The 27,878-nt window shown below is 41.6% G+C and overlaps 1 protein-coding gene across 9 annotated transcripts in view; it reads right to left on the reverse strand.

The window, feature by feature from the left end:
- The window catches only part of TSPAN4 (tetraspanin 4), a 496,491-nt gene that overhangs the window by 56,721 nt on the left and 411,892 nt on the right, over positions 1-27,878 (reverse strand). For 8 of the 9 annotated variants that reach the window (XR_012995871.1, XM_076344250.1, XM_076344249.1 and 5 more), the window contains 2 exons: positions 20,613-20,804; positions 1,504-1,578 (listed from right to left, as the gene is read on the reverse strand). Coding sequence is in view for 8 of the 9 variants with exons in the window: in XM_076344244.1 (XP_076200359.1) it covers positions 1,504-1,578; positions 20,613-20,804 (267 nt within the window). In the remaining variant the exon portion in view is untranslated. The remainder of the gene's footprint in view (positions 1-1,503; positions 1,579-20,612; positions 20,805-27,878) is intronic. The other variant, XM_076344248.1, reaches the window with a different exon arrangement.

Below are 27,878 nucleotides of genomic sequence, written 5' to 3' on the forward strand. Positions count from 1 at the left end.
GAAACTGCTATCATTTCTCTTCTTAAGATCTCTTAAGCAGAGGATCTCTTTCCTTTCCCAAACTGAATCAGGGTAGTCTCCATAATCCTGTTTCATGACTGCTCTCTCCCACCTTTCTAGCGCTTCTAATTGTTTCTGTTACCCTTCACTGAAATGAAGTAACCAAAACTCAATATTAAATACACAGTCAGATGAGTCCATCAATTTATACAATGACATGATAATATTTTCTAACTGATTCCCTTTCTAAATATACGCCAAGTGTTGTATTTGGGTTTTGGAGGCCCATTGCATATTAAGTAGATACCTATTAAGCTGTCATGTATGACGTGTAGATCTTTCTCCCAAGAGGTTACAAGTAATTCAGAATTCAATAATGCATACAAGTAATTTTAAATTGCCCCTTCCACTTTGATTACCTTGCAAGTTAATTCCATGTTCCAGCTACAGCATGCCATCTGGCAACCTAGCTCTTTTCAGTCCTTCAGAAGTGCACCTGACACTCACTCACAGTGTTCAATTAATTTGGAGCCTTTCTAGAAAGTAATGTTGACATCTTATCCACTCCTCATCCAGGTTATTGCTAAACATACTAGGTCTACTGTTAATCTTAATTTTATTTTAATATTTTGTGTAGTTATTTTTAATTTTTATTTATTTTCTGCTATTTTTTCTTTCCATTCCAGAAGAAGCTGTTTATTGGTCATGTACCTGATGACTGTTAATTCATGGCAAAATTTTGGCATCTACCCTGTGATTTTCAAGCTCCTTTAGTCTTCAGTTGTAAGAAAGTTTGTCTGACAATTTTGATTGAATAGGCAGGTTATGCACAATTATGCCCTTGTTTTGGGTTTATTCATGTAAGATTTGTTTTTTAAAGAAAAATTATTTTAAGGATAAAGATAATTCAGATAAGCAATCTTGCCCTTACAACAGAAATACCAAGTAAGCACAGGAACAAAGGTCAAACATAAGTAAAATTTGAAACTACAAACAAAAGCTTTGTTTATTAAACTTTTATACATTTACCTTGGCTTTCCACTAGAATCTAAGTACATATATGCTGCAAGGAGCAACCTGGAAAGATAATGAATTGTGTGCTAAGGACACCTCCTTTGTAACAACATTAATGTGGCTCTTAAATTGTAAACATATTTTTTAAAAACCCTATTCATTCTGATGGGTGTCTCTTCCTACATGTTCCTAGTAAGGCTCATTGGCTTCTTTGCTTTTTTGTGGGGGTTTTTGGTGTTTGGGTTTTTTTAAAATGGTAGATGCACTTGGCAATATCTGTGACCTTGAGTTGTACACATGAGCAAGAAAGAGAGCCCAGTCCCTGCAAGGCTGTTTATGCATTCTGAAAGAGCTCCTTCTGAGAGGGGTGTCTCAAGGAAGACAGAAGCATGATGTGCATACCAAGCCAACTGCTTCATGATTTATTTATAGGGAAAAGGGGCATAAAAATTTGCTGAAGGGGAGAGAAAAATGAAGAATCTGACTTACCTTGTCGGTGTAGACGAAGAACAGAATCACAACAGCAAGCTCCAACAGAAATATAATTAACAGCATGATAAAAAACTGTCAAGAGAAGAAGGGACAGGGGAAAAAACAAAAAGCAAAAACCATCAACATCTATTTCAGCTTTTTCTGGATGCACAATAAGTACATTCAGCAAGATCATGCAGAATGGAGAGTGGGAGTCATATAGGCAGCAAGATGCAAAGCTGCTGTGTTACAGCAGAACAGAAGGCACACGACATGCAGCAACTGAAAAAGCAGGTAAAGGACTAGTTAGGAAACACAGCAGTATCTGGGCATACGTATAGCTCATTCATATCACTGATTTCAGTAGAACAGCATAAAACCCCACAAAGATCTGTCCCCTCAGCAGGCCAGTGCTCTATTTGACAGTAACCCTTGAGGACTCTTCCCAGGCTAGGTTTTCTTTATTTTTTTCCCCACCAGATCTTTCCAATTAACAAGATATCAGTGAAATCCACAGCTTAGACTTCCCATTGCAAGAGAAGGTAGCCTGGTCCATAAACCATCAAGTCATAGCTCTTCTCAAGGGGAATTGTGGGAGAAGTGAAAGGCACACCAAAAAGCTTGTATACCAAGTTAGCTTTACAAGCAGTTTCGCATAGCTACACAAATCACCCATGGGTTTCAACTGAAAGGGGCTGATTTGTACTGAAGACATCAAAGCAAAGTCAGTCCATCTCTTTTTCTCTTCATAAACCATGAACTGTCGAAAAGCCAGTAGTCAAAAGCTCGAAGGAGTGTGTAAAAAACTTTTAACACAGGGATTTCGGCTAGATTCTCTAAAGCCCTCAGCTCTGATTGATTTCAGCAAGAGGAACTGTTGGCAATGCCAAACACTTCTGAAAAACCATATCCCCCGCTTTTTGTTAAGATGCTGGACGGGTCTGCAGCACAGGTCTGCAGCAGCATCAACACAGCAGTTGCACGGACTTTAGAACAAGCGCTATCAGAGCATTAAATGAAACTGAGTTTTGCAAAGATGGGTAAAGGAGAGAGCACAACTTTGGAAACTTTCTAGGCTCAGGCAAAGGTCCTGCTCCCTATAACACAAACTCCATATACTTAGCAGCCTGCAACGCTGGAATTCTAATACTGAGCAACACTGACTTAATTGAAATCCTATCCCCAAGAGAAAAAAACAGTTACCGTCTCTTTAGCTTCAACCACAAGGCTGCAAACCTATGAAAGTTTGTAGCTATGTAAGCTACAAAGCCTTATCAGAGCTTCTTCACTGCTTGGTAAGTCAAAACCAAACCTTTGAACCTATGGATTTCTGTGACTGAATGGAGGGCAAAAGGTCAAGACGGGGAAAATACCTTTCTCCACTAGTACAATTACACTGGCTACAGAACTCATTGCATTTTGCCCCACAAGTCTTAAAGTTTATTTTCAAATCTTCATCACTAGTATCTTCACACCTGCCTGACCCTAATACCAGATCCTATTACTGCCTAGTTTTGAATCACAGAACTCATTCACGCTCGTGATCCAAGCTGATTTCCATATCATTACCATCCAACACTGACCTTCTGTATGGCTTTGCAAACCAGCCTTGGTGCAGCTTGCTTATTTTTTACATTTAGGATTTTAGTCTGCTGCATAGCGTTAATTGAAACAGGACAAAGCACATCACTCTGCAAAGATGCACAGACACTTTGCTATATTTTATTTGGCTGTGGGGTACTTCTTTGCTTATCCATAAAACATGGCTTTTCCAAAATGTGCATGCGAACACCATTGTCTCCCTGTGAAATTCACTGGCATAGCGTGGATTACATTAGACAACTTCTAGCACAAAGGAAATACTCTTACCCATTACAGTGATCAGCATTTCCTACCACAGGACCCCAATTTCATCAGCTTATAATTTTGCCAAACCTTAATTGTCTATGCTTACATATTCTGAGCTTGTTTCTGTCTAAAGGATAAAAGCTTTTGGAAGAACTTCGAAAATAGCACTTCAATTACCTCTAAGAATGAAGCAGGGCAAAGTGTGTTATTGTGCTCAGGTTAAATTTCTGGTGGCTTAATCTGAAATCCTCTCATGCTCCGGGGTGTTTAGAGCAGGGACCTGAAACAAAGTGTGGCTCCATTTCAGGCACGTGCCTTTTGTCTCACCCAACTATGAGTGGATTTTTGTGGGAAAGTTATTAGCCTTCAAAAAACTGCTTTTCACACATCCAGTAGAGATGAGAGGGCTCAGCAGGTAAAACCTTCAAAGTCCACCACCACAAAAAGCCTATTCACATCCTTCCCACAGCTCATGCATGACCAGACAACTTGCAAACCATCCCACAGAGCATCTTCCCTGCTCCTGTGGCACTCACACATGTGCTCAATGCCTTTCTGCTGTCCCCTCAGAGCTGATGGCCTCCAGTCCCACTTCACAGGACATCACCTGGAACAGCAGGTACAGCCAGGAACCGAAGTAAAATTCAGGGACCTGTTTTTCCTGTGCTTTGAAGAAAGCTTTCCTCCCTTCTCTGCACTCATCAGCACAGAGAGAGTACAGACGAAGCCAGGGAATGACTTTGCAGGAGAAAGGGAAGCCTGAAGAAGAACATTTTTAACAGCAGATGGGGAATGGTTTGGTTTAGGATACGGTCTGGCTACCGGTTTTAGAGAAACTGGACCTATTGGTAGTAGCCAATCGGGGCAGGAGACACCAGAGAAAAAGGCAAGGCCTATGCAGCAGCAGGGGACGCCTCTGCATGTGGATACCCAGGAGGAGCTACGCCTTTGAGATGATGGCGGCCTATGGAGGACCCCGCGCTGGAGCCGTGGAAAAAAAAGAGCAAGAAACAAGGAGTGGCAGAGAAAGAAAAGCACCCCACACTGATGCCCATGACTGAGTATAATGTGCGGGGAGTGGATGGGAGACTGGCAAGGGGGGAGGAAGGGAGGGAGGAGGGAAGTTGAGGTGTTTTCTCAAGTGTCTAATTGTTTGTCATTATTTCTCAATACCAGAATCAGTAATTAAAAGTTTATCTTAATTGGCAATAAATTAAGTAAAATTTCATGACTCGAGAGTGTTTTCCCCTGCAACACCAAGTCATACAACTCTGCTAAACGCCCTCATCTTAGGACCGGAGCAGGCAGCTGCTGTTGCCAGCTATGCCGCTGTGTCCAGCAGCAGAAGCCTGTGGGTTGGATCTCCTGGTGAGACCATGACGGTGCTCCTGCCTTCTTCAGTTCATACTAGAGAAATGGGTATGACATTGCCATTGTAAAAGATGCTAAAATAGTGAAGTCAAGCACTCAAAATTTAGGAAATGTCAGAATAAAAGTTCTCTCAGTGATGGTTATGTACCATGTCTAAGTCTTTACCTACACAGGCCCAGAGGTTCCTCCAAGCTATTAGTGGTGGGAATTGGGTTTCATGCACTGCAGATTTTCGAAGTCACGCAGTGAACGAAAATTACTGTACACTGTTCAGAAAGTCAAAACCTAGATAAGTAGGATTATGCTTTTTCTCCATACAAAAATATTTTTGTTTTTAAATAAAACCTCTAGTTTTATCTTCCTTACTATTTGCATTCATTGACAAAAGTACACTGTTATATCACGGATAACTAACATGTATTAGTAATCCCACTGTGTGCAGACAATAGAGACACACACTGTATCTTTTATTGCAAAGGTAAATTAGGTGAGGTCAACCTCAAGGTGGAGGCTTCAAATTTACCACCTGGTAAAAGCTACAAGCACTTGCACGTGCTGCAACCCAAACCAACATGCCAGAAAGTAAAAATTGAGGCTTCAGACTGAGCTGGCCGCAAAGCATAGCCTGCATACATCAGCACATCTTCTGATCCACCAGACTAAAGCGGATGCATGGATGCATGCACAACCTGCTCCTCTATTCCCACAGCACCTTCCAACAAAAGTTCACTTTCAGTTCCATCCTCAGTATCATCCAAAAGGGAATGATGCCCAATTGGCATATCCCATTCAAATTTAAAAGGGAGAAGCATAAGCCCAATGAGAGCTCACAGCACCCAAACCCCCACCACACCTGCTGGAAACTCTCACAGCTCCTTTTCAAATGAGTTCTCTCACTGTGGTGATAAATACAGAGAATAAAAAAAATGAGTTTTGCTTTGCTTCACTGGGGCTGCAGGCTGTTGGTATAATAAAGATTTATGCATGGATAAACAACAATCCCAAAGCAAAGCATTCATGTAAAACTCCATAAAAAAAAAAAGATTAATCTGACCTCGTACAGAGAGATGCTTTACCACACTACTTGTCAAATAGTGGGATGCAACCTTGTAGAGGTTCACTGGAGAGGTACCTACTGCACAGCTTTTCATAAATTACACCTGAAATAACACCACAGAAGTTTTGATGAGAAGGGAGGTAAGGTGATGCCTTTCTGTCTAGCTACCACTGCTGATTTCCAACCCTTAAGAAAACTAAGGCCAGTTTTTCAGCACTTACCTTCATATTCTACAAAGCCCATGATTTTCTCACAGGTTCCCATTAAAGGAGTAAAGGAAGTATGCAATTGCTATCAAGCCTACCTCATAGCTATGCATCACCTTCCTGATGTCAGAGAGAGAAAAATCTATTAGAGAAGAAAAGGCCCCAACTTGCAACTCCATCCCCATTGGAGCTGTACTAGGCTTCTGACCCACTAGTTCCGGTTCTGTTCATCCAGTCTCTTAATATCAGTGGGAGAATCAAGAACTGTTCCCTATGTACATCATTTAAAGCACGTTTCCATCACAGCTCACAAAGGCACAGAGCAACGCATTAATTATATTTTCTTCCCAAACAAACAAGATTCTCTGGTTTCTCAGATGTTATATACACTTGCCTCTTTGCATAATGATTGAGCATCACACACTAATACACACAGGATTGGGTCTTTTGCTTCCCCACTGCCTCTCCTTCCCAAATCTTCTCAATAGTTCTATCATGTTGCTCAAATTGCCCATCTCTCCATGTCAGGAGTAGCTGATCTTCCCACAGTCTCCCAAAGACAAAAGTGACCAAGTACAATGAAAACCAATCTGTGATCGTCTTGTTAGCCTCCTAACATTTCGCTGTGAGACTAAACATGATATAACTGATGGCAAGATCGAGAATGCTGTGTTTAGACTGATCCCTGAAGTAATGCTTTTAGTTTGATGGGAATCTGTCTCAGGACGAGACAGGAAGATCTCAGTGTGCCAGACCCTCTTCTCAGCTTAATGACAGGAGACAGAAGTTTCTTGCAAAATATTATTCAAATCCTCTTCAACAAACAGCAAGAAAGTAGTAGGAAGACGCAAAAGCCAGCAGTCTCTTTGGAATAGTGACGCATTCCAAAACAGTTTTAAAGTTAATGGCTTAGCAAATAATTTGTTTAGACCAAACAGCCTACAAATTAGCATAACCTACCTAAGAAACTGGACAAATAACTTCAACAGTCAGCCTGTGCTGTGTTCCATCACATAGTACCTACACTGTTAGTTTGTCTGCAAGGGGGACAGTTAGCTTCTTTTCTGACAGAGACAATATAAAGTAAAATACATGAGCAGGTAGGTTGCTCCTGTGAAAGTGCTCCAGCAAGCTAACTGCTCTTGGCCTGCAGCAGCTCCCAGGATCAAGAGAAGAAAAATAGGAGATTCACAGGCAATCTTTCCTCTGTAACATCAACTGCAAGTTTGATACAGTGAAGCATTTTGCCTTTTAGTTAGGCTGGCTACCAAGTCCTCACTGATCAGCTTTAATTTCAGTATTCTGAGCATCTCCAAGGATGAAGATGGACAGCCATCCACAGCCTCACTGGACACCTTTTTCCAATATTTTACGATCTTCATAATAATAAAAATATTCCGTATCCCTAATGGGAATTTCCCTTGTTGTAACTTGTGTCTGTTACCTCTTGTCCGATCCCTGTGAATCCTTCCAAAAGCTGTATTTTCTTTAGACTCTTCTGTAAGGTAGTTGAAGAGAGGAATAAAATCTCCTTCTTGCTTGAATTTCTTAAGACAGAACAAACCCAGCTCTCTCAGTCTGTCCTTGCACATCATGTGCCCCATAATCAACATGGTGGCCCTCCACTGGACTCCTTCCCCTCTGGTATATATGTGTCTCTTCTACTGGGGAGCCCCAAATTGGGCAAGTACTCCAGATATAGCCTTATCTTATTCTGGAAGAAGGTGTTATTCTTCCTCAGTGTCAAGAAAGGTAAGGGAATGTGGGGCTTGGTATGGCCCACAACTACCCAATTATTACATTTATCTTTTTATTCTGATTTAAAACAAAGGCACATATTAAAGTGCAGGCTCTCCACACATTTGAAAGATCTCTGCTTGTTCTGATCAAAAGGAGAAAGTCCTTTAGTTTTGAGTTAAAAGGATTATCAGATTGTGTTACTGTGCTTTAGGCCTAAACTATCTGCCAAAAAGTTTTTTTTAATTGATTTTTAGATTATAATTTGATATGAACAGAAATACTATGAAAAATTACATCACATTCTGCACACAACCTTCTCTGCAGGGATAGCATCTTACCTTTAATACTGAAGGTGTAAACAGTATCTCTCTTTTTCGAATAAATAAAGTCAAACCTTTACCTACAAATTCACAGAGCTCCATTAAAGTCAGAATAACTTAATGGATTTTATAGCAGCCACACTTTACCAAGCTGCATGAAAATGAAGAACTTTTCTTGAATTTAATATGCTTTGTAATTTTCCTATTCTCTTATCATAAATTATATTATTTATATTGAAACAATATCTGCCAGACTGAGTGGAGCTGCCTCCTTACTATGGTTGGCATTGTCAAAATCTTATGTCTTCCCTGCACAAGTGTAGCATCCCCATGCCTAACCAAATTAAAACAGTTACATCAACAAACTTAGATGCATAAAGTTGAGCACCAAAAGGGGTAACACTGTCAGAGGTCCTGAATGCTATAAACTATTGCCAAATTTACTCTATATTCCACACTTCGGAAAAAATCAAGCCACCTATGAAAAGTCAAAATCAATGTAAGAATTCCCACTGAGGTACTGGAAAACAGAACTCCAGGTACTGGAGAACAACCCGCTCTTTATAGGGGTCCTGTACCTGCTTTCAGGTACCAATGCTTGCCAATGTTGGCTCTGGCTTTCTAAGCACAGCAATACGAAGACCATCCCCAAGCATGATAAAGGTTTCGCAGAATAGCTTTTTTATTACATACTGGTACATGACTTCCACAGAATAAAAATTGATATGGCACAGATTTTATCAGCACTCAAAAAAGAAAAAATAAATGAAACTTTCTTCCACTTTTGAAAGGAAAAGTGTTTAATGTATCACTACTTCTCACAAGAAGTTTGATTTCACATAATTCCCCAAAGGCATTTTGATCTGATATATTAATAGGGAACAGGAACATTATGAAAGGCTCACTTAGTTTTTTAAAATTTTCTTTGATTTTCTTTTCCAAGGAACTGAGCAAGGAGAGGAGGACAGAAGAAAAAGTGCAATGGGAATTGTACTTGCATCTTAGAAATTACTTCTTCTGCAGCCTGGAAGACTTGTACAGAAAGAGACAGAGCAACGAATGAGAAATGACAGGACAGTGTCCAGACAATAACAATAACTGGGATTACAGTCAATAAAATCCCAGTGTATTGATCTACCACATGAACTTCACAACAAAAGGGAAAGGGCAGCTTGCTTCCATCAATATCCATCACACTGGATTCTGATTCTACATCTCAGTACCAAAGTTTTGCTGACACTCGGTCTAAATTCTCCTTTTGTTAGTTCCATACCGTTGCTCCTCCACCCTTTGTAGCACCATGCATGCTTCCTTTCTGCCCATAGTATTTAGATTCTGCCCATAGTATACAAATATCTCAAATATTTGTAGACTTATATCCCATCTGAGCCCACCCTCTGCCATGCTGTGCATATTTAGTTCTTTTAATACTTCCTTGGAAGTAAATCTCTTTAGCCTCCTGATCTTTTTTTGTTCAGCATAAAAATGATAAGTTTGCCCATAAACTGTAAAAAGGCAGTAATGTATATGAGCAAACTTATGAACAGAAACTCCATTATGAAAATGGCATGTATCTAAATTTGGTTCATCAGCTATTATTCTCTAAAAGCCTTAATAGTTGATTCATTGTGATTGTGACAAATTCGTGCATGCTTTATGCCTGCTGGATATATAGTACAGCTCTGTTTATGTTTGGACTATATTTTTTATAAATGTGCAAAAACTCCTGCTGCTCAATAAGGGTCAAAGAAATCTGCAGTAATTATTTCTGGGAAGATATACAATATATGCAGTTTTAACGCATTAACAGTGTTTCATTTTAGTCTCATTACTGTTTTCAGTTGGAATCATTCAGTCTTACTGCATTAGTAAGAGAGTTGAGAGACTTGACATTCCCATACTATATGTCATAGGATTTTAACTGGCATTTTGTGGCGTTTCTAGTCATTTTCCATCTTCTCCAAAAACTGACTCAAAATCAATGAAGTATCATCAAATATTAGCCCAGGTATCACTCTCACATCACAACAGTAGGTGGGTAAAGGCCCATTTAACAGATCGCAGATTATTTTTCCTTAGCACAAATAAAGGTCTCACTGGCCTTTGACTGTCTTTAAGCATTGCTTCAGCTCTTCTGCAAACATAATGCAAAGGTGTGACATGATCTGGTGTCAATCTTTATCCTAGTCAAGACAGAAACTCATCCTACTTGTGAAGTATGATATGGCTGAAGAAGAACTAAAACATTAGACTAGCTCTTACAAGTCCCTGCGTCACTCCATTAATAGCAAAGCAGTTGCTTGAGTCCATCTAACATAGCTAATGGAAATAGCAAATACAACTAAAAGGCTCTGGCTTGGGGTTAATCCAGTATTATCCATCTATGGCAAAGACATGCAAAATTAATTAGTGTCTAAACTTACACCTTTTACTCAGACTTTAACATCACCTGTTACCTCCATTACTTAGTAAATGGAGCTTCTTCCCTGAATCTACCATCCCCAGGGTATTTCTCGTCATCTGGAGCTCCAGCATGAAACGCGATCAGACAGCTCAGTGCCCCGAGAGGAGGAGAGCAGCAGTGAGTGGTCCCTGCACACCCTGCTTGGGGAGCCAGTGAGTCGGCAGGGCTGGCTTCACACTCATGTTCACACTGAACATCTGGCTGACCCCAAGTGCTGGGCAAACTGGCAGAAACTCCCCCAAGATGATAAGGGCAAATGACGTGACCACGCTGCTCAGCTGACTTAGGATGAGCTGAAGGGGAAAAAAATTACTCTGAAATTCTGCAGTTCTCCCTTTACACGTATTTTGCAAACCCTGAGCTGAGCTTGCAATGGGACCTCACCTGCTAATTATAACAATAGAATATTTCTCTTATTTCTAGGAGTCTCATAACAGCATCTAGAAACTGCATTGCACGTGTAAGTGAAGGAAATGGTGAGCAGCAGATGGTCAAGAAGAGAAAAAATGACAAGGTAGAGTATTTTGTCTGTATTTAAATTCTACTGCTGGTTTTCTCCCCAGTTTGCTGTTCCCAAACATGCTACACAGAGGCTGCTGCATCAGATGCACATGGGTCAGTCTCACAGTAGCTTAAAAAATGAAGAGCAAGTTAGTTTGGTTTACCTAATTCTGCCTTTTAGCTAGTAATATTCTCCTACTGGGGAATGGAAATGTCTATAGCATCAACTAAGGTTTGGCTACACCTTGTGTAGGCATCACTGATTTACACAAACTAGCCTCCATTTCTTTACCTCCTGTCCTGAGTTAGATTTTTCTGAGGTTCAGGTAATTCTAATCCTTAAAGAAGAAAGCCAATGTTGCTCTTTCATTTAAGAAGCAGTGTTAAGGTGGCTAAAATAGCAAATGAATGACTGGGAATATAAGCACACATGCTGCTTTGGTAAGCCTATGGCTTTCTATCTGAGGAGATAATTTTATTGTTAGGAAAAAAAAATCATGTTATGCTCAAAAGTGACATGAATGTCTGGGCTGGCAAGGAGCACACAGGTTACCTGTCCTTTTACTTTCGAAATGGGGGTAATTCTGTTGTCTACCAGATCTTTCAGGTGACCCTAGGTCTGGAGCAAAAGTCCATTAAAATCAGCAGAAGTCAGTCTTATAGATCATATAATGAACACGTCTGTCCGGAGACTGCAAGCTCTGGCAGAAAACAGGCTTCCTTGAAAGTGTTTTCCTGACCACCATGTAGTCTTACGCTCTGCTCTTCCACTGTGAGGTTCATTGGATTACTTAATTGTCCTGGTAATTTGATGTGCAGTGAGGTATCTGTGACCCACCTCAAATCCTTACAAGATGAGGCTTGGTTTTGTGTCCCCTTTTGAAATGGCTCAGAGCCAGGTTTCTTTTCAAGAAACTCTAGCACATGAGAGTTGGTTGAATGCTGAGACAAAAGATGGGGTGAGGGAGACTTTCTAAGTGATAGGGGATCTTGAGCCTGTGTAGACTGTCAGAGAAGCTGATGTTGCTAATATACAGCTAACAACTACTAGTTAATAGATTTATCAACCAGGAGTTAGGAACTCGGAAACACTGATAGCTATTTAGACGAACAGATTAAGCCTTGATACAAATTAGTATAGCTCCACTGACTCCTGCACATGGCACTGTCACACTGTTTGACTGCCATAAAGCAGCATCTTGGCAAACTAAAAGGAATGGGGACATTAGGAAAAGATTCTTCACTGAGAGGGTGGTCGGTCACTGGAACAGGCTCCCCAGGGAAGTGATCACAGCACCAAGCCTGTGAGAGTTCAAGGAGTGTCTGGACGACGCTCTTAGTCATATGATTTAGTTTCAGGTAGTCTTGCGAGGAGCAGGGAGTTGGACTCAATGATCCTTATGGATCCCTTCCAACTTGAGATATTCTATGATTCAACGCATATCAGGCACTAGTGGTATTGCATCAGTCTGTATTGGAAAAATAAATACTACCCTATGAGGTAAGCCCTTCCTACACATTGAGCCTAGGCTCAAGTCTAAAAACAGGAGAGAAGGAAAACAGCTTTATTCTTTCTCTCCCCTGTTCCCAGGTTCTTTGATTAGCTGCTACCAGAGCTGAAGAAAAGAAAGGAGAAAGAGGAGGACTCAGACAGGTCCCATCCACTCCTGAGTTTCAGTATCAGCCAAGCGTAAGGAGCTAAAAAAACCTGAAAGGCAATGAGGAGCAGATTCTTAATAATAAAGGAGAGGCAGCAAAACTAGGGGAGTTTGGTGCTGAGTACTTACAGTCCAAACAGGCAGCAAGTTAGGGCTTTCACGTGCAACACAGCACTACACAGAGAAGCGTCACACATGATGTATAATGCTCCCAGGCTGTGTGTACAGTATCTTCCTGGTCTTTGCATCACGTGCTTGCTGCTGTGGCTACAGCCACAATTTCCCTGATTTTGCTACTTGGATTGCTAAAAGAACACAAGCTCATGTGCTAAGCTGGAATGAGAATCTACTGTTTGGTCTGTAGCATTAAATTACTGAGATGAAGTAATTCACGGGCTATTTCTTTCCCATTTAAGTTGCTTTGAAATAAATTCCCTGTCACCAATGGAGTTTCAGCTGTCAGCTCTCTGATTGGATCCAGTGACACTATTGGAAACAGTAGGGTTTTTTATTCTCTTTTTCTTCCCACTCGTTAACTTTTTCCTCATTTTCTTTATTGTTATTTCACTTACAGATGAGCTGGCTGAAGTTCAGAAAACTCTCAACAGCACAGTACAAAACATCATGGGCACTCATCTTCCCCTTGGACTATTCCATAAATAAGAGCCTTTTGATGCCTGGATAGTCATTCAGATATGTATATAGTATCAGCTCTTTCCACAGCTGATCCTGACCTAATATCAAGGTTTAATTCTGATCTTATTCATTCCAGCAACTGTGACAAACTCCTCGCTTATTAACGTGAGGTTCTCGTTTAAATTAAGCTGAACACATAGATCTGTCTGTTAATGATTATTTTCTTTCCCCTTCTCATTAATCATTGTTTCAGCTTTTCTACAAAAAAAAAAATCAGGTTTATCCACAAATCAGGAATAAGGGGAAAGAGGGCATATCTAATCGGTCTTCTTACTTATCTAATCCTTGATCTGATGTAACATACCCAACCTTGGTGCTTTATAAGAAGGCAGCTGGCTTTGGGTAATCAGAGAGGAATCAGCATTTTGTCTACTTCAAGCCCTTTCACCTTTCTAATATATTCCTGTAAGGGCAATACGTGGTGAAGGATCACCTACATCAACTTAAGGCCTTTTTAGGCCTTAAGGTCTACACAAGCAAGACTCATCCTCTACCTCTTTTGATTGGATTATTGGCCATGTCGCACATCCCAACCAGGAGCAGAAGAGCGTGTTCTTCATACCAAATTGTTGGAGGGGGGAAAAAAAAAAAAAGTGTCACAAAACCTGAGGGAGAAATATAGAACTTCCTATGGATCTTATTTCCTCCCAGGACATGGGTTACTATTTAAGTTGCAAGTGTCTGAAAACATGGTATCTATACATGTGTGCTGTAACAAACAAATAGACATAAAAATCCTTCCTTCACAAAGGGCCTGATACTGGTTTTTACCAGTGACTATGATTTCCTGGACCAAAAGTAAGTTCCTATTTGCAAAAAATTTGCATTAGACCATGTTTACATGCCCTTTCTGGCAGCTTCTCTGACTGTCCTGTTTCCCATTTAACTGAAGGTAATGTTGCAATTAGGCTGATCAGCTCAGCTGGGACAGCCTGCAGTGGAGCTCATGGAAACCAGCTAATTGTGCCAATTAGGCACTTTCAACAAGATAAAAATTGAGAACTAATTTTGCTTTGGGATATTTATTTATCATTTGGATATAATACATATAATGAAAGAAATCAAAGTTGTCATTACTATTATGGAAACATGGACTAAATACTTCTTAAAGGTCATTGTAGCACACAGGACAGCTAGACGTATTCTGCTGTAATCAAGGAAAGATGACAAAGGCACTGAGTTGAGATTTAGACAATTTGGGTTTGCTTCATAGCTCTCCCACAATCTCCCAGTGCAACCTACGCAAGGCACTTAGTTTCACTGTGCTGCAGCTCCCCATCTGTCTAATGACGATAATACTACTTTCCATTTGTCTTATCTATTTAGATAGTAAGCTCTACTGGCCAGGGATCTCCTCTTACCAGGAGTTTTATACAGAACAAGCATCCTGATCTCATGGGCTGCCTGCAGGGGATACTGTAATACAGATAATAAATAACAATCCATCATGATTTAATGTTTAGAGCTGAGATTTTTAACCTGGACTATCCAAGGAATAATGACCTTTTTCAGTGCTAGCATACAAATATAGATCTCCGCTACACATGTATGAAAGGCAGAGAATTCAGGCAATTTAGCTCCTCAAACATAGATCTTAAGCAATTAACCTAAAAGACAATGTTTACACAGACACTTAAGGATCAGCTAGGTGAACATTTGAGCATGAAAGAGAAATAAGTACTTAGTCAGGCATAAATTTCTTTAGCATAGAACAACAGCATGTGCATATGTACATACAGAACCTGCCTAAAGTCAGTACTATGATCAAGTAATCATAACTGATTGTGCTAGAGTGGTACAGCAAGCTGGTGCCTCATCTTCAGCAAGGACCTGGCCTCAGCTGAAAAGCACATGCATTGCAATGGGGTTAAGAGCACTCAAGCTAAACGTTTTGCTAAAATTCATGAAGATGATGGATACGACTAATAGCTCTGATGGACATTAGAACTATAACACATTTGCAAAGGGGAAGGGAACAAAAACAGACTCCTAATTTTGTTTCAAGGCAGCCTATAGAGATTTGCAGTACAGCTAGATGATCCTGCAGCGCAGGATCAAACACCTATGAAAAAATCAATGGAAGTCCATAAACTAACTTTCTCAAGTCAGACTCTTAGCTTATTACCTCTGTCACCTGTTCAGGACAGTGACCCAACCCATCAGAATAAAGCTGCCTTTTTCTAATTACAGCTGAGCTTGTAGCAGAGGGACCTCTGTTAAACAATCTTGAGCAACAAGAATAGCAGAAATGTCAAAGGAATCCTACTGAAACAAGAAAGCATTGTTTGCCTGCTTCACTCATCAATTTGCATCTACATTCAGATGCGAGATTATATACACCAGGTTGTATACTTATTTCAAGAAATGCTAGTTGCTCTGATTTCTCTAGGGAAATCTAATGATGGAAAAGTTTATCTTTCACGTTGTAGCTGAGGCAAATAAGAATCATTGTAAATATCCATTTATTGTTCACCGAGATCTTAGAATGACAGCTGCACAACTCACCCCATCTGCGTATTTTTGCAGAACGCATAGGATGGTTGAGGTTTCCTTTTAGATTTTTTTTTTCACGCTCCATTTTAGGTTTTCATATTATTCTATTCCTCTGAATGCAGAGAAATAGGAATGGGCCTGTTTCTTAAGAGATTAATGAAGCATTGTCCTGGCTATATGTTGCCACTGAGTAAAGAGTACCTGCCAGCTCCTTAGTTGGTGGACACCAGGTAAGTCCTTTCAAGTCAGTAAAGCTGTGAAGCTTTAGGCTATCTAAACACTCTATTCAGAGAGTTAACATGGATCATTGCTGACTATTGCATGCAGCTATGCAAAAATCTCATTTACAAATTAAACTTTACTTCTGCTTTTGACCTCCTTTCTCCATCTGTCCTCTGCTACTTAAAACACTTTGTCTGTCCTCCTTTCTTTCAAAAGTCATTGGCAAATGGCAGAGGTAAGCAATTATTATCATTTACGCCTAACATCACAGCAGCCTAATACCAAAGAGCTTACAGGTTTGCTCTGACAACCCAATACAAATGTCATATGTGGAGAACACAAAGATACAGGATCAGAGACTCATCTGCTCTGCAATCTAGTGTATTAAATATAAATAGATCGAAATGTCTCTTTGATACTGATCATTTCTCATTCACTCAAGCAGATTCCTTAGGAAATCTCATCCCTTATCACATCATTGAACAGTAGCACTATTCATAAGGCAAGACCATACACAGACATCCTGCTGTGTCCAACACCACATAAAATTCTGCTGCTCCCAATGCAGGTGGGTTGAGCTAGCAGTTCTTCCTGCCCTGCTCCCTCCCAGTCCCTTTGTGCAATGTTTCCCTGCAATACTTTCAATGTCTTCCTCCAAACCACCCATCCCAATAACAGCAGTACATCCTCCCAACTACATCCTTCCCCAACTTGTAACTGCCACATCCTTTCCTCTTTCTTCTGCTTTTAGGAAGCAGAACAAGAGGTGCTCCTGTTGCATGGGAAATTTGACTTTCCAGTCCTTGCAGGTCTAAAGAGTACCGCCAACCTATCATTAGGATGGGGTTCACTACAGGAGATAACAGCAAGTGGAGGTCCAAATTGTTCTTGGTTAAACCAGGCATGTCCATGTGATCCATATGCTTATGATGCCATAAGTGTCTCTAAGGAGATCTTAAGGGCATGATTTCAGAGCAGGAGGTGACAGGAATACAGTACGGGCAGAGCATCTGGAGAACTAGATGACATTCACATAATCTTTGTTACTGTTTATGGTCATACTTAACATCCCAGACTTTCTCTCACACTGTATCGAGCAGAGGAAAGGGGGAGGTCATTGAAACCTGCTACTCACTCAGAGATACACAGTGATGTTCTGCTCAGTGGAGCAATGTTTGATCTCATATATGTAGGTTATAACTTGACTATCTGCCATCCCACCACAATAGCATCCCTGGGTATTCCTCCAGCTTGGTTTACTCCACTTCCTTTTCTTTTTGTCTATTCCAAGCCTCACTTCATCAGACTATTGCATACAGACTACATAAACATGCAAGTGACACAACATCCTAGCTTTTACTTCTTGCTTTCATTTTAGTACTATGTTAATAGTTTTTCATTGCTTTTAAGCCCACCACAAACCTGTTTCAACTGTCTGCGGACCTTGTCTAACTCCTGTCCATCCCAGTTCCCTAAGCTTGCTTAGCATTTGGCTCTTTATTGGTCTAGTGCTGGGGCTGGCCAAATATCAGGAGGTGAGGGCAAATTAAGAGAATAAAATACATTATCCAGTGAATAGTGCAACAGAATATACTACCCATACAATCAAATAGCCTCCATCAGCCCATCTTAAACACCTGTGCAGCCAGACTTCAGTCTCTCTGTCTGTGTACTATCAAAGCTCCTATTTCCAAATGGAAGAAAAAGTTAAGAAAAGTTAGCTAAACTAAACGCTGCACAAGAAGATATGGTACTGACATCACACATGAGCAAGACAACTTATTCCATGACTTGCTGTCACATTTGTGGTAATACCTTCTGGAGACATAAATTACAGGAATTCAGTTCAAAAAGCAATCTTAGCTACTACCAGGAACAAAGCCAGATGTTAAGTGGCGGTCAGGGAGATACAGAAAGGAATGTAAGGACTTGATCCTGCAGTGACTGTTAAACACAGTGTGTGTCATATATATATATATACACAAGGTTGCCAATTCTTAGTAGCTTTCCCTTTACAACTTACATGGTAAATTCTATCATATCCTAGCTGCAACAAAACAGTCCTCTTAAAAAGCAGTAGAGAAGGGGCATTCTCAGGGATGTTTAACAAAAAACAGAGATATTTTGGGAAGAGATTCTTTTCATTTTGGCGGAATACAGTGTTGGGAACACCTGTGAAATAAGAAAAGGATGAAGAGATGTAGCAACCACACACCCTAAGAAGCAGCCTTGGTTTGATATTCAGCAAGTTCTTTCATTCAAGCATTTATTTTGCTACCTACGTTACCTGGAAAAATGGGAGCTGGCCAAAACCAAATGCCCCAGCCCTGAACTTAAAAGTACTACTTCAAACACTAGTCAAATAGAACCAGATATTTGGGGAAAGGAAGGCTAAGAACAAACCTACATAATAAGGCTTGGCTCCCAGAAACAGAAACTCCTACCACCATCCATTTCCCCTCCAAACAGATAGACTCAACAGAACTCACAAGAGCTCAAAAATCTCACTGGTATTTAATGAGGGTAAGTAAGCACTGATGCACATTGTGGAAAGTTACTCTAGACTAAACAAAAAGTGAATTCAATGTAGACTAATGAAACTGTATTTCAACCCTATATAATTGGGCTTATTCAGAATTAAAGTAGCTGTAATCAACTGTAACATAACACAATTTTGAAGAAAATTGAGTAAAATAGAGGCCGTGCTGAATAGCTATGGTACACAAAGGTAAGGACAAGCAGACAGAGTGAAATGCTGGTACCAAATCAGATCAAGCTTCTCAATTCTTCCATGCAAAGAGTTCCTAAATGAATTTGGATTCCTTTGCATTACTTAACTTGATCCATCAAGTACAGTCCTTACATCATGCACTGAAGGGCACTAGATTAGTCCTTAGATTGTGCATTGAAGGGCATTAGATTCTGAGTATTGTGCAGTATGTGTTAGGAGGAGCAGTACCCCCAAACATTTGCATCTCCCTAAAAGGATGCCCATCTAGGGTTGGCTGAGTACATTCACCCTAGCTGCAGCAACGACAGCTGATCAAGGGAGACTTTGCTGTTGCCAAAAGGAGTGATGAGGGTCAACAAACCATACGAGATAAAAGGCTGAAGCTCTTCCAGTACTAAAGACTGACCTGATCCTGACACATAAGAAAACACCACTCATTGCTGGTCACACCTGAGCTAGGACTTTATTCAAAAAAGCAGAAAACAGGTGATTATTTTTGCACATGTAAGCTATACCGTTAGACTCAGCACCCTGTGGACTTCTGCCGCACTGGCATTGAAGCTGTAATCCAGTAGTTACATCTGGCTGGCCAGACACTTCCTCCACAAAATGGGTATTTATAAGACTGTTAAAATTGTCAGCCTCAGATTCTGAATTCAGCCTTCCTAATGTAAATTTCCACTCACAAAATTGCCTTAATTTCAATTTATGTTGTTCATTTTAGTTTCAAACCACCTACCTGCCACATAAATAGCCCTTACTAGCCTAGACTGACTAGTCCTGACTTTTACTGGTTAAAAATCAGCAGAAACAACTGATTAAGGCAGGGGTCTGGAAAGAGTCCTCTATTGAGACTTGGAATCTCACAGTCACTTAAAGATTTTTACAGGGTGAATTTTTCTTGGGGGCTGTGTGCCTCAACTCATTCTGTAGTTCCTAGGGGAGCAAAATGAATATGTGAAGCACAGTGAGGAATAGCCTTTTACAAAGGAATCACTGGCTCACCACATTAAACTCCAGCTTCACTTCACTTTGTGGTTTGCTGAACCTCACAGTGAAGCCCTGGACTTGAGCAGCAAGATCACCTCACTTCCTGGTCTTCAGCTAAACAGGAACCAAAATATACACTAACACCAACTACAGCAAGCACTCACTACTTCTAAAGTCCAGCTTTGAGTGGCATCAAATTACATTTTGATAAAATACACTAGGGATGTGGTTCAAGCCTCTGTTAAATCATGGACAGCTGGCACATTATTAATCTTTGATTTCACAGCAGTCTCCTTGTGCTGGCACCTTTGCTTCCTGACATCTCAGCCTTTTGAGAGTTAATGACTGGCAAAAGCAGCATTGCCAAATCTGAAGGACTTCATTACCAATTTAAACCAAAATCAACCTCCTTACAATGTTTCCTGCCTACATTGATCTTTCTGCCCAGGACTTCAGAACATCAGTCCCACCAGGATAGACATTTGGAGTAGATACCTACCAAAGCTGAGTAAAAAATAATTCAAGGGTACACTGCAAAAGATGTCTTCACAAACTCCTCCCTCTTCTCTGAAGAGTTCAAGGAAACCCACATCACCAGTAACCCTTCCCTTCTTGCAGGTCTCATCCTTCAAGGACAGGTTAAAAGCACGGTCAGGAATGATCTAGCAGCTCCTTAGAGCTATCAAGGACTGATTCAAACATGACTCATGTCTCATCCATGTCAAGTGGCCAACTTCGGTAAGGAAGTAAGGACACTGTTACATGTATTGGAATAGCACCAGCACCTTAAGACCACAAACACTGCAACGGCATAGTGGCTTAATACTCACACTCAGCAGGAGGCACTTGTTTTCTTTGATGGCACCTATGCAGCCCACGAAGCCAATGATCATGACAAATGTCCCTGTGACGATCAGTAGGTTGGCAGCTGACAGGGACGGGAAAGAAGAGGAGAGGGTGGCAAAGTTCCCTTGGGTAACAGCCAGCCAGATGCCTACTCCCAGGATTCCACAACCTCCCAACTGGTAAAATAGAGAGAAAAAAAGAAACTCAGTTATTGTATCCAAGCAACCCCAGGTATTAATCCGTATCAATATGGCAGCAGTAGAATGGCTCTCCTGGGGTAAACCCAGCAGTGACATCTAATAAGAAATGATCTCTCCCTATGGCACTTTCAGTAGGGAAAACAGACAGAGGAGAAAGAAAAAAAAATCATAGCGGGGGAACTCATCAGTAAGATGTAACACTCAAGAAAGAGACGCAGATTTCCTAAATCCAAGACACAACTTCAAATATCAGGTCTCTTCCTCTCTAGTGAAAAAGCAGACACTGAGTAAAGGAGAAATTCCCAAAGATTCAGATCTCAAGGAGCCACCACAAAACCATAAAATTTACAATTATTATATACACAAGGAACTTTTAAAAAATGCAAACATTTACAAGCATGCTGCTTATAATTGCGAGAAAGCCTGCAGAATTGTAACAATTTAAGTAAAGCTGAGCAATTAAATAGAATTAAACCAAAGGGGATTTTGCACTATTATATAGTCACACAGCAGAGCATCACTTAGGTTTCTTTCTTTCCCTTTAAAATAACCAATTTTTATGGAGTTTTATAATTGCCCTTTATTATCCAAATCAATTAAAGGCTAGGAAAGAAATTGTGTTCCTAGAGTAGTAAGCCAGACATAGGAGCACATCAATTAAATGTCTGCATAAAATGGATGAACATAAGGCAGCTCATGAACCAGGGAAGGAAAAAGACAGAGCTAATCCTGGGGCAGAGCTAAGCCTCAGAAATGAAACACAGAAGAGAAACACAAAAGCCAAAGCAATTTCTTAGTATTAATTGCTAAGGTTGCCTCTGCATGCCACTGAATTCCCACTCAACAAGGGACAATAAAGGTGGCCATGTCTCAAGGAGGTGGGGTGAGGACTCCTCACCCCAGTTGCAAACCAGTCTGTTTTATTCAGAACTAAGGAGCCAAACTATACCTGATTGTAATGTACCTCAGCTGCATCAACCTGCATGTCTCCACTGAGAGAGACAGACTCCAGGACACAGGAACTCAAATCGTTTCATTCAGCAGCCTTTTCATATACAGGCATCCCATATCACCATATTCACCCTTTCGGCAAAATACCCTCTACAAGCACCATGGAGAGACAGCCCATGCCCTGACCTGGAAATACCTCCCCTCTGTGCCCACTTATGGACCGTGATCTTTAACATGGTCTAAAATGATTGAAGAATAACCAGGGGAGAGGAGGGGGAAAAATACTTAAAGAAGGTAACCCATAGAAAATCATTTAGGGTAACTGAGGGGATATAAACAAAAGCTATCAACATGGCCCAAGGAAAAAAATGGGGAAAAAAATTAGGAATAAATTCCCTAAAATGGGAATAAAACTCTGAAGGTCTACTGGACTACAGAACAGCATCGAAGGAGAGGTGGCAGACACCCAAGTTAAAACCAAACTGGTGAGAGCGCTGAAATACAGTCAGGAATAGCACTAAACTGGCCCAGGAAGTGGATGGAAAGCACAACTGCGCTTCTGCCTCCGCATCCTGGTGGACATTCTGCCTCAAAATCAGCCTCAGAGCCGCAGGCACAGTGAGACCACACAAATGGCCCAATTAAGCCTAACAAAGCCAAATGCCCACAGCAGCAGCAGAGGCATCACATTGCAATATGTGTAGCTGTTATCTTCAGTTCTTTGTTCTGAAGCAATTCAACAGCACCAATGACAGGCAACTTATTTTATCATCTTTCAAGCTCCCTGTGTTGCTACACTGCTTTGAATGATACTGACACCTACAACTATCATTTGTATTATGGGAGGTGGGTCTCACTGAGGACGCTGTTGTGTTCGGTAGAGGCAAGACCTGCTTGCCTGCTCCTCCATTGCCCATTAAATTCTTTATGATGTACAAAGCATAATGCTTAAGACATCGTTGCCCTTAGGACATTTGCTTCCAGCATCTTTTCCCTCCAAAGTCATTCTTGTCTGCGGAAACTGGGAATTCACCAGCAGCACAAAATACCACAAAACCAGGAGACGGTTCATGCAAAATGCCACAACTGTGGCTGTACCCATTTAGATCAGGGCTGAATATTTCAGGTCAGTTGGTCAGCAGGAGTATCTCACTACATTGCCCTTGATTCAGGGATACTCTAATATACATCAGGCTCTCTAGCAGCTCATTATCTTCCTATTCTTGAAGAGATAATGCACAGCTCTTCCTTAGCTTGATTAACCAAATCCTGAAACGCACAAAGGGATCCTTTGAGCATTAAACAATCCAGCTCAAATTGGATTTCACAAAGTGCTGCTTAGGAAATGTCAGCACACACTACTGAGGGTTGCTCCACCTTAGTTCAGCCCTGTTCTTTTTCCCACACTAGAATGTACCCTCAGGGTCCTTGAATAAAGTCGCTAAGCTGTCACACCGGGCCCTGGGAAACAGAGGCTGCCCTTAACTCTAGTCTAAACTGCTCTTTAAAGCCCCCTTTCCTGCCAAGGAGTGAAGCACACCTGTAAGTCTCCGTCCAATGACCATAATAACACTCAAGCACCTGGTTAAGGAAATGCTTAAGGGACCCAGGACCCACCAAGACAGCCACAGGAGCCTTTCCAATGATAGCAGAATATTTTCTGTTCCCGAACATTCAAAAAGCTCGCTCTCCCCCCAGTTTTGTACTGAACAGCAGCGTAATTCCCAGTCTAAGATCCAGGGATCAGAGGGACCACATTTATTTATTCTGGATCACAGCAAAGAGAAAACTGTTGTAGTTGGTTCTATGCTGCATGTCTGTTTTGATTTCTCCGTCTTGGTATCTAAGGAGCTGTTAAGCTATGGATAATTTTACTTAGTTATTTACGATGTTCTCTTTCCTCTACTTTTTCTCTCCCTACCCCATCCCCATCCCCATCCCCCAGTCCTTGTTTGTGCCAAACAGTCAGAAGCAGAGTGATGAGATGATAAGTCTTGACAGCTTTCAGGACTTGCCGAGATGTGAAATTAAACAAAACCAAAACCATTAACAGGACTACTCTTGACAATTTGGGGGCTTCCATGCAAACAGTGAAGCCTTCATGGTTAAAAGAGAAAACATTAAAACAAAAAGATTAGCAAGAAGTCTACAGCTTGAACCTGATCTATTGGCAGCCAAATATGAGTCCGTATTGACTCCATGTGGTGAGTGCACGGCTGACTTTTTAAAAAAAAAAAAAAACCAACAAATCCCCCTCAAAGATGTCAGGCTACTGACAACAGCTTTTTTTTAATTCCCTTCTGAAATATTTAACACATTATTTGCCTAATTGTTCTTGATAATCCACTCTCTTGCAAGCAAGGCAGCTCATGGCAAAATCCGAAACAAAATGCAGCTTCTTCTAACATTTTTTTTCCAGTAAATGTTGCATTTTTTTGTAAAATCTTTTATTCTAAGGCCAAAACAGTGGGACACCAGATGGGATAGTGTCATAGCCCTAAGACTTAGGAGATTTGAGTTAAGTGCCTGTTCCAGGACAGACCTCAGTGTAAATCTTGAACAGGCTGTTTAGTATGTCTGTGTCTGAGCTGCAAAATCATGAATAGAAACACACAAGAAGTGGGTTCTTTGCAAGCCCTGGACTTTGCAATTGGCTGTGGAAGGAGCAGTTTATTCTGCTCAAGACAAATTGCTCATAGGCATTTATACAGCAGAGTCAAGCAGTAAAGCGGGTGGCTTACTTGAAAAGCATAGATTCAGTCTGTCTCTCCTTCCCCAAGAGATACACAGACACGTGTGCACTCGCTCTCTTGGCAAAAAAGCTGTCTACAGAATTAGATCCTCCAAATTGTTCTAATGGGCTAGAAAATAAATTATTCAGACTTCAGTGCATACATTTAGAATTGATCTTACAGTATGGTAAACAAAATAATCCCAAACAGCCCTAGATATATGCATGTTGGAGAAAATTATTCTGAAGTTACAGCTACACACTTAAAATACTACAGGAGAAATTGCCTCATTGTTCATGATAATGGTGTTGGTGTCTTTAATTGGGTTTTTAATTGATTTTACTACACGGAAAATACATCTAATCGAGGCTTCTCATACTGTATCTGATTAGGATCTACCCACCACACTTCCTCTTTTAGATAAAAAAAAATTCCTCGTGTATTAAAAAATACACTGATAACAGAACACAAGTGGAAGGTATGACCGGTTGTTTTGTAGTTACGCTAACTCACTTGGAGGGTTTTTCTGCCCCAGTCTCCACATATTTAAACTAGAAGGGCTTTCTCAATCCCACTTGCTATCCAGTTACTCTTGTGTGAATGTGCTTTCCCCTCTAACTATGGAGTAAGAGTATACAATGGAAAAATCAACATCGAAGTATTAATAGTAGTGATGTGAACATTATCCAGCAAATGTTCTTGTAATGTAAGGCATACTTAAATTACTGTTCCTTTCAGCTAGACACATAGAGGAGTTGGAAATGGAATACATATATACATTGACAGGATCAAATGAATCAAGAATCTACATGGAAAAAGCAGAAGTGTGTGTGCGCTAATGCAGAGACTGTGGCACTCTATACAAGCACATGCAAACAACCTGTCGGTGCAGCTGCTGCCTATCTTGGAGGAAGGAGTGGCCACTTCTGGAAAACACCTTCAAGCCAGCAGTTCATGGCCATTAGACTACTGAAGACCTCGCAGACATCCAACTGCACCACACCACCACTACTGACTGTCAGTACGCAGGATGACTGAATTTGCAATGGTGTCCCACCACATGGATGGACACTTTAGCAGAGCTCATGTGACATATACTCGTGGTATTACCTCAGTGTAGCAGAAGCTGCATTTCTTTCGCTAGTCAGACGTCTGAAACTTAACAAATATGGGATGGTATACGGAAATTTAACAAATAAAGGACGGTATAAAATTTAATCCCTTTGTGTCTCTGATTTTAGAAAGTTAAATGGAGTAGTAAATGGGGAACTGCAGCACATTTCTACCCTTAGCGTATTGAGGCTCTAGAGCTCTGCGGTGCAGAACTGAAAGATATGCACAAACCTCATCCAAAATGGCCATGATCTGAGCTGTGTCATTTTAGCAACAATTTAAAAAGAACTAGGAAAAAATACTTCAAAAAAGATCAGTTAGTAGGGACCACATTCACAGAATCATAGAATCATAGAATCATTAAGGTTGGAAAAGACCTCTAAGATCATCGAGTCCAACCGTCAACCCAACACCACCATGCCCACTAAACCATGTCCCTAAGCGCCTCATCTACACATCTTTTAAATACTTCCAGGGATGGGGACTCAACCACTTCCCTGGGCAGCCTCTTCCAATGTTTAACCACTCTTCCAGTAAAGAAATTTTTCCTCATGTCCAATCTAAACCTCCCCTGGCGCAACTTGAGGCCATTTCCTCTCGTCCTATCACTTGTTACTTGGGAGAAGAGACTGACACCGACCTCGCTACAACCTCCTTTCAGGTAGTTGTAGAGAGCGATAAGGTCTCCCCTCAGCCTCCTGTTCTCCAGGCTAAATAACCCCAGTTCCCTCAGCCGCTCCTCATAAGACTTGTGCTCCAGACCATTCACCAGCTTCGTTGCCCTTCTCTGGCCACGCTCCAGCACCTCAACGTCCTTCTTGTAGTGAGGGGCCCAAAACTGAACACAGTATTCGAGGTGCGGCCTCACCAGTGCCGAGTACAGGGGCACGATCGCTTCCCTACTCCTGCTGGCCACACTAGTTCTGATACAGGCCAGGATGCCATTGGCCTTCTTGGCCGCCTGGGCACACTGCCGGCTCATGTTCAGCTGGCTGTCGACCAACACCCCCAGGTCCTTTTCCACCAGGCAGCTTTCCAGCCACTCTTCCCCAAGCCTTGCAGCAGTAGGGTTGCATGGGGTTGTTGTGGCCAAAGTGCAGGACCTGGCACTTGGCCTTGTTGAACCTCATACAGTTGGCCTGGGCCCATCGATCCAGCCTGTCCAGGTCCCTCTGAAGAGCCTTCCTACCCTCGAGCAGATCAACACTCCCGCCCAACTTGGTGTCGTCTGCAAACTTACTGAGGGAGCACTCCATCCCCTCATCCAGATCATCGATAAAGATATTAAACAAGACCGGCCCCAAAACTGAGCCCTGGGGAACACCGCTCGTGACCGGCCGCCAACTGGATGTAACTCCGTTCACCACAACTCTCTGGGCTCGGCCGTCCAGCCAGTTTTTTACCAACAAAGCAAAGAGTACAACTGTCTAAGCCATGAGCTGCCAGCTTCTCTAGGAGAATGCTGTGGGAGACAGTGTCAAAGGCCTTGCTGAAGTCCAGGTAGACCACATCCACAGCCTTTCCCTCATCCACTAGGCGGGTCACCTGGTCATAGAAGGAGATCAGGTTGGTCAAGCAGGACCTGCCTCTCATGAACCCATGCTGGCTAGGCCGGATCCCCTGGTTGTCCCGCTCATGCCTTGTGAGCGCCCTCAAGATGAACCGCTCCATCATCTTCCCCGGCACCGAGGTCAGGCTGACAGGCCTGTAGTTCCCCGGATCCTCCTTCCGGCCCTTCTTGTAGATGGGCGTCACATTGGCAAGCCTCCAGTTGTCCGGGACCTCCCCCGTTAACCAGGACTGCTGATAAATGATGGAGAGCGGCTTGGCGAGCTCCTCCGCCAGCTCCCTCAGCACTCTCGGGTGGATCCCATCCGGCCCCATAGACTTGTGAGCGTCCAGGTGGCGTAGCAGGTCGTTGACTGCTTCCTCTTGGATTACGGGGGGTTCATCCTGCTCGCTGTCCCTGTCTTCCAGCTCAGGGGGCTGAGTACCCTGAGGATAACTGGTCTGACTATTAAAGACTGAGGCAAAGAAGGCATTAAGTACCTCAGCCTTCTCCTCATCCTTGGTGACAATGTTCCCCCCTGCATCCAATGAAGGAAGGAGATTCTCCTTGGCTCTCTTCTTGGCATTAATATATTTGTAAAAACTTTTTTTGTTGTCTTTAACGACAGCGGCCAGATTGCGTTCTAGCTGGGCTTTTGCCTTTCTCATTTCTTCTCTGCATGACCTAACGAGATCCCTGTACTCT

Source organism: Aptenodytes patagonicus, chromosome 7 (assembly GCF_965638725.1).
Source record: "Aptenodytes patagonicus chromosome 7, bAptPat1.pri.cur, whole genome shotgun sequence".
Lineage (NCBI taxonomy): Eukaryota > Metazoa > Chordata > Aves > Sphenisciformes > Spheniscidae > Aptenodytes > Aptenodytes patagonicus.